Genomic DNA, 8,499 nt, shown 5'->3' on the forward strand with positions numbered 1-8,499 from the left:
TCATGTTCATAATTAACTGCAAAACAAGCAAATACTTCATATTAATGACATAATGTTCATTCTGCTTCTAGCCTGTCTAGCCTCTACCTGGTCTTTTTACTAAACTTAACCAACTCCTTTCTTCATTGCCTAAGCCCAACCAAAGCATCTCCCTCAGTCAGCTGTCAGCACGAGCGGCGGCTGCAGCAGCCTCGCGCCCCAGTGAGCTCAAGCTGGGAGCGGAGCGGGGGGGGGTATTTCTATTACTGTGTGGAGATCTCTAACAACGGAGTCGGGGAGAAAGCAAGTGGGACAGATCTGCCCAGTCCCTGAGCAGCGCACGTTTTGCAGACAAGCCACAAAGCAGAATGTAAACAACGTCACGCGGTTCAGCACCTTGGACACTGGACAGCTGCGGGGGGAGGGTGTCGGAACAGCGGTGTTTCGAAGTGGAGGTGTGTCGGAATGGAGAGCCGTCCCCTGGTCATTTATTATTATCCCCGGTGGGGATACGTGTTGTCCCCCCCTCTGGTCAGAAATACTTTAGATCAAGTCTACATCATTTGAACCGCGATCCTTCTCATCCCCCCTACAGTAGCGCACAGCGTCTCCCAGACCGTCATGCAGCCTAGGCTACTGTCAATTCTCAAAAAGAAAAAAAAGAAGAAAAAAAAAGAAAAGAAAAAAAGGCGAGTCTCGAGGTCTCGAGATGCCGGTTGCACTGGGTCGGGTCTTTCTCCAGGTTTGAGCAAATATTTGTAGGCTACCGGATAAGACAGCACCCGATATTAATGTTTGGGTGCAATAAAGTCACTGTTAACAAAATCAGCATCTAATCTGTCCCTTCAAAATAAAGTTAGTGACGTGTCTGTTTGGAGCAGCTTTGACAGTGACAGTCTCCTCATCACTAAACCTGGGCCACCATCCGATCCTTCCTCGGGACAAAGTCTCTTATTGTATATTCTGTGTTTTTCCTCTCTTTAACCGTCTCATTTCAGTTTTTGCCGGTTGGCAATCATCTGGTGCACTCGCTGTTTCTCTCTGGCGCTCACTCACTCACTCACTCACTCACTCATTCGATGCGCATATAAATGTTGAAATGACTTACTGTAGACTGACCACAGCTGATCACAGCTTGTCGTGCCACACCTGTCACGTCTCTATGAACACAACTACGGGCTTCTTTTATTTATTTATTTAATTGCGGCGCCGCAAACTATCCCCCCCTCTGTTTTTTTCACAAATCGCACCCTGCATACGAGCGAACGTGAGGGACACGCACGGGCCAACGTGACGGACACATACAAGCCGACATGAGGGACACATACGGGCCGACGTGAGGGACACATACGGGCCGACGTGAGGGACACATACGGGCCGACGTGAGGGACACATACGGGCCGACGTGAGGGACACATACGGGCCGACGTGAGGGACACATACGGGCCGACGTGAGGGACACATACGAGCTGACATGAGGGACACATACGGGCCTATGTGGCCGCCGGACCATGTGACCTCAGTGAGTGGACGGACAGCGCGTGTCCACATGAGACGTAGCTGCGTGACGGTTATGTATTGAACTTGTGGATGACATCGTTGTTCAGATTTGATTACATTAGTGGACTGTAATAAAATATATGATCAGAACGAAGCTCTGTGTTGTTGTTATTGTGTGTGTTTGTGTGTGTTTTGTTGTGTAATGGTGCGTTCACACCAAAAGCGTCGGAGCGTCAGCAGCACGGGCAGCAGACGCTTTCAACGCTCTGTTCAGCTCCAGCGGCCAAAGGGAGTTTCAAGCAGCGTAGAAGATGTGTCCACTCGGGCGCTCTCAATTTCTCCCGCTGTGAGACTCCCGGTCTGCAACCATAGACTGTAAAAAGAATGACGTAGCGCCGTGACGTCAATCAATCAATCAATTTGTTTATTTTGGGCATGTCAATTTAAATCATCATCATCATCACACTTCATCTTAGTTCAAATAATACGATACACATGGCCGAAAGGGAAAGCGGGAGAAGCTAAAGCTGATCTAGTCCCGCCCCCATTACCCACAGAATAAAAAATCTTTATCATAATCTTTTCTTTTTGCTTTTTTACATTTTGACATAACATTCTTTTACTTATGACATTTTGACATAACATGTTACAGCAGTAGGTAGTATACAGAGCTGAAGTCTAGCTCTAGACAGTACATACAGATTATGTGTGTGTCTGCACATGTGTCCACATTTGTCCGTCATGAGTGAACAACAGTCTCATCTTGTAGCCTGACATGTCACAAAGTCATAGAATGGTCCAATCGACAGAGAGCAAAAGTCCAGTGTACTGATTATTTGTTGGGATGGTGTGAGAGCCCTTGTATGCCATTTTCTTTTATTCATCCATCTCCTCTGCAGCTTTCGCCACATTTAACTTCGCCATATCCTCCCGAGTTTTGGCCACGTCAGCTCGCATTATTGCCACGAATTCAGGAATTGCTGAGATGTCGGAGTCACCCGTTGGTTTGGGGGAGTCTGTTTTGTGTCTCTACTACGGGGGTTTGAACTGCGCCATGTTGGATTCTACTTGCCATATTTGGAGAGGTGGAGAGCCCGCCCACTGGCCTCGAAGCAGCGGTCTCTGGACCTGTCACTCAACGTTTCCGCGCCCTAATTGGCCAGAATTCTAACCTAATAACAGTAAAACGGTAGAGTTAAACCCCCTCAGAGTGTGTGCGGAGGTAGAAACTATCAGTTGAGACCAAAAAAATGAAATGTACCAGGCTGTAAATATGTTTTTTTAAGCTGTAAAGTCGGCTATTTTAACATGGGGCTCAATGGAGAGTTGCTCCCTTCTGACACCAGCCCCCAGAGGAAGAAGAGGGGATTGCAGTTTGTTGAACGTGGAAGTGACTTCACTTCTCAGACCCACATCTGCCCCCTTGTCTTTTGGTGTGAACGCACAGTAACGTCATCATCCATCCACTCAGACAGAAGCAGGTCACATGATCACTGACCTGTCAGGTGATGAAGCTGCAGTCACACTACAGGTGAGAGGTGAAACACCTGCTGAAGCTCATTTAGAAACTAAACACAGGTGTGAAGGTGAGTCACTGTTTCTCCTCCTCCTTTTCCTCCTTTTTTGCTCCACTTCTTCCTCCTTCCCCTTTTATTCTCTCTCCTCCTCCTCCTCCTTCTCTTCTTCCTCCTCCTCCTCCTTTACTTCAGGACTTTACAATACAGAGACATGTTAGTGATCTTTTCTCAGCTATAAAACTAAATAAAGGTCACTGTGAGGTCGGAGTTGAATCAGTGCAGCGTCTGACCATGAGACGCTGCAGCTTCATCATCATCATCACTTAACATTCCCCCAGAGGAGCTGCACCGTCGCCTAGCAACCACACCGGGAAACAAACACAGCGAGGAGGAGGAGGAGCCAGCGTCGCCAGTAACATTTCCAAAATAAAAGAACCAGCGATGACACAAACTGTTTCCAATCCAATCCACTTTATTTATACAGCAGATAGAGATAGATATATGTATAGATAAATTGAACAGTTATAATACAAATATCTATTTTTCTTTTATAAAGAAGTGTATATGGAGCTAAAATATTCCCTCATTCTGGGTTGGATGTATCTACTGGTGTGGGCAGAGTTGAGTTTGATCTGATACAGGATATAAATGTTTTGTTTAGTTGGAAAAGAGCAACAGTCACAACATTTTACCGAGACATGAGATCAACGTGTAATGAAATGTAAATGTTATTGATTATAGATGATATTCTTGAGATCTCAATGGGATTTCCTGGTTAAATAAAGGTAAAATAAAATGAAATTTTAAAAAAATAAGGGCAATTATAGCTCCATTAAAGGGATAGTTCACCCAAAATTTGAATATCACTCATTATCTCCTCCCCCTCATGTGGACTAAGGGCTGGGAGAAGTTTCAGAGTCCTCCGTGGCTTCTCTGAGTTACAGGGGGTCTCGGCGTAGCAGTGCATGTCCATATGACGGTTGCAAATGGATACCAACTGTCTTCGTAACAAAAAGACACATGAAAAAAAACATCCAAACACCTCCATGCTGCTCGAATGTAATGTCCGTCTTGTATTGAAGCCCCGACATGAGAAATTGTCCCCAAAAAAATTAAATAAGTCTATATTTCAAGCTTGTTTTGTAGCGGAAGCTTCTCAAAGCTCCTCTTCATTTGGACGAACCGGGAAGAGGACGGACCCTTGAAACAAGCTTGAAATATAGACTTATTTAATTTTTTTTGGGACAATTTCTCATTTCAGGGCTTCAATACAAGACGGACATTACATACGAGCAGCATGGAGGTATCTGGATGTTTTTTGGTGTCTTTTTGTTACGAAGACAGTTGGTATCCATTTGCAACCGTCATATATGGACATGATGCACTGCTACGCCGAGACCCCCTGTAACTCAGAGAAGCCACGGAGGACTCTGAAACTTTCAATTTTTTGGGGGGTGAACTATCCCTTTAATGACACCAGCGATGTAGAATCACTATGAAGCAGCCGTTACCATGGAAACAGACAGTGAGCACGGAGAAATGACCTCATCCTGATGGAAACACTGTTGTTGTTGTTGTTGTTGTTGTGTAACGTTCAGGATCAAACTTTCACCTCGGTAATTCAACATCTTCCTCCTCTCTGCTCTTCATCACTCTTCATCTATTGTTCCCGCATGACGTCATTACCGCGGGGGGGCGGGGCTATGTGGACCCGTGCTGCGGCCCCTCCCTCCTCCCTCCCATCAGCAGCACCTCCATCCTCTGAGTCTGAGTCTGAGCTGCAGACGGAGCAGAACCAGAACCAGACTGAACCATGGCGTCCAAATGCCCCAAATGTGACAAGACGGTGTATTTCGGTGAGTGGGTGAATGAGTGAGTGGGTGAGTGAATGAGTGAATGCCTCGAAATAATGACTGGTTGTAACCCGTTTAAGTCTGTACTGGCCACCGTACTGTCCCAATCCTCTGTGTGAGACTGCACCTTATCTGATGCACTTTACTTGACCACTATGCTCTTAACAGTGTTATCTTGGATTTTGTATTCAGTGTTTTAACGGTATTTCCTATATTTTATCTCTTATATGATCACATTTAGTGCATATTTGATCTATATTGTTATTTATAATGATGCGTCTCTATGTCGCTATGTGTCTCTGCGTTGTATGTTTTTACCTTTATGTGATTCTATGAGCTGCAACACAAACTGCCCTTTGGGGACATGAAATAAACTGAACTGAACTGAGTGAGTGGAAGCAGCAGCGGCCGCTCCCCGCATCGTGACCGCGGGGGGGCTGCAGGCTGCTGGCTGTGTGTGTGTGTGTGTCTACCGGCTTCGGAGCGGATCTAGTCCGGTTCCGAGTCTCTGGACCTCAGGCCGTTGTTCCTCAGAGGCACCGCGGAGTTCAGCTGGACATAGGCTACAGACCACTCCCAAAATGATCAGTGTTTCTAGTTTTACTATTTATAGGTAGCCTATGTGTTTTAGTAAAATTAAATTATTATTTTTTGTTTTATTCTCTCAACTACCGACAACATTTCTCCCAAAATTGAAAAAAAAATTGTCATTTAGAGCTTTTATTGGCTGAAAATGACTAAACTAGTCTAAATAACAAAACATTTGAATTTGAATTTGCATGTATTTATTCAGGATAGCCACTTGAGATGAATCATCTCATTTTCGAGGGGGGTCCTTCCACAAAAAGATACAATGATACAATGTCAGGTAAAGAAATAAAAGAAAAACAGGCTCTCCTAACCCCAGCTAATCCACAAACGGCCAGATATCAAAAATATCAAGTCTTTTCAGACCTTGAATAATAATAATAATGCAAAGAAAACATGTTGATATTTATTCCTAAACAACACAGCAAGAATATTTTAACTCAGGAAGAGTTTATAAACCAGTTTTTGTGGGATAATGTCGATGTTTAATCCCAGCAGTGTTTTTTATTTATAATCTTCCTATAAAACCAGATGTGGTTCAGGTGATGACCTCATGTCTCATTAAGGAGAATGAGTTGTGTTTGTGTTGGTGTTTAAAAAAGAAAAGAAAAGAACGACTGTCATACATGTAGAGATGCTTTTAGGAAACATTTGTGAAAGTGCTCTGTTAATTTTTTCCAGAGCTGTATATTTATTTATATATAAATATGTTGTTAACATTCAAACCGGTAAACAACAGTGAATTTATGATTGTGTGTTCAAATCAATCTACAAAAATAGGCCTAATCTATAGGCTAAATCTGAGTGTTTCTAACCTCAGGCTGCAGAAACATCTGACGTCATCATCAGAGTCTGAGGAACAAAGTCCTGATATTAAAAAATAAAAAAAATAAAGCCACAAAATAAGTCACATTATTCAAGTGAAAATGCAAAACTGTCAGAGACAAATATGATTTTCTTAAAATAATTATAAAGTGTTTTTATTCTCTTTTTTTAAACTTTATTTATCATCAAATAGTATGAACAAGTGAAAAAGGAACAAAAAAAACATAGTGACAGACATTCCAAGACATCGAAATGATATAAGGACAAACATTATCAAAATATTTAGATAAATAATATAGGAAATATAGGAATGACTAAATTAATAAGTGAATAAATAAATAGGTCTAAAAGAAATACATGATAAAAAGGAGATATATATAAAATATCTATAGGGCGTTTTTATTCTCATTACATCAGATGTTTTCTCCTCGGTGACGTCATATTTAGGGGGCGTCGCCGTTTGGATAATATTCAACATGTGATGATGGATCACAGGATTTAAAGCAGAAGTAAGTGATATGTTTGTGTTAATCTAAGTCTTAAATAGTTGTATCTTCCGACAGCAATCACTTCTATAGAGTGTTTGGTCTGAAACACGGGTCTGTCAGTCACTCTGCTCTGCTCTGAGCCCAGGAGAAAACTTTCCTTGTATCCTACAACCTTTATCCAATGAGGAGAGAGAACGGCATAAAGGGGCAGTCCTCTCTGTGTGTGCAGCCAAGGGATGCGCCTGAATGTGGTGACGTAGGGACGAGGGGACGAGACGTTATGGTGCGTTCAAGGCAACCCGTAACTGGTGTTTTTCCGACCTGTGAAGTGGTACCAGTTCGATCTGGTACGAGTTCACGGGTCAGAAGTTACGAGTGGCCGTTATAGTGACTTTCACAGGTAAAACAGGTCGGAGAAACACGAGTGGGTTGCCTGGAACGCTACAAAGTCGTAAGTCGTGACTTGAAGCTGTAATTTACGGTTTCAAAAGCCTGCCTGGAACGCAGCATTAGCCAAAACCACCGGATCGCTTACTTCTGCTTTAAAGGTGTAGCTACAGAAATGGCCGTTTGTCCTGTTTGTCGCGCCGAGTTGTTGTTTACCCGAGTAAGGAAAACAAATTTGATTGGTCGTTATCGAGCGGGCGGGATATTCAAAGCTTGGGGCGAGACAGAGCTTCGTGTGTGTGTGTGTGTGTGTGTGTGTGTGTGTGTGTGTGTGTGTGTGTGTGTGTGTGTGTGTCTCAAACGTTTGAATGACGGATGACTGATCCAATATCAGTGGCTGATGAATCGTGTACAGGCTGACGTATAATCTGTGCGCCTGCATTATCCAATACGGAAAAAAAAATACCTCACTTTCATCCCGGATTTACTTGGAAATAGAATTTTGCACAAAGTTTGGGCTCCATCGTCTGATAGATGAGTTATTACACTGATTTTATGACCCAGAGTGGGCTCAAATTCAGTTTTCTTTTCTGTACAGCTTTAAACAGCGTTATTTAATGTCATTTTTAGTATTTTTGTTCAAATCACCACAACGGCTACAGATTTTCTGAGAAGAATAGTTTCTTCGTTAATCAAATAATTGATCATTAATATATTTATGATGTGTTGTAGCTCATCTGTCGACAGGTGAAGCAAAACGTCTCGAAAGTTTAGTCACAAGTGACATCAGTGTGTGTGTCTGCGTGTGTGTGTGTGTGTGTGTGTGTGTGTGTGTGTGTCAGCTCTGAAGATGCTGCATCACACAATATTAATAATTCATTGATTTTAAAGATCGATTGTGTCTTCCTGTTCTTTGTTCATCATCATCGTCTGGAGAGCAGCAGGGACCACGCCCACACACACACACACACACACACACAGACACACACACACACACACACACACACACACACACGCTGCAGCTCTGCTTGGTTCAGTATTGTCACAGTGATCGATATAATGGAGCTGATAAACTGTTGATGATCAAAGTTCAGATTCAGAGAGACAAACAGCGACAGGAAGTGGCTGTGATTGGTCCAGCACGGTGACTTCCTGTCGTCAAGGTGACTCAGCCGACACGTTTCACGGTGACAGGTCGAGTCGGACCAGAGAGTGTCGGCTCGTATCAGCCGGCCGGTTGTATCTGCCGGGGTATTTTAGGAGGAGGACAAAGAGATAAATGACCGACACACACACACACACAGACACACACACACACACACACACACACACACACACACACACACACAGACACACACACAC

General features: G+C 43.4%; 1 protein-coding gene across 1 annotated transcript in view; it reads left to right on the top strand.

Moving 5' to 3' along the window:
- Positions 1-4,798: 4,798 nt before the first annotated feature.
- The window catches only part of LOC146961071 (cysteine-rich protein 2-like), a 13,785-nt gene continuing 10,084 nt past the window's right edge, over positions 4,799-8,499 (top strand). The window contains exon 1 of the mRNA XM_085770259.1: positions 4,799-4,852. Within this exon, the coding sequence (XP_085626385.1) occupies positions 4,810-4,852 (43 nt within the window). The 5' untranslated portion in view covers positions 4,799-4,809. The remainder of the gene's footprint in view (positions 4,853-8,499) is intronic.

The sequence above is a fragment of the Trachurus japonicus genome, chromosome 24 (genome assembly GCF_045865225.1).
Source record: "Trachurus japonicus isolate A0001 chromosome 24, Traja_1.0".
NCBI lineage: Eukaryota > Metazoa > Chordata > Actinopteri > Carangiformes > Carangidae > Trachurus > Trachurus japonicus.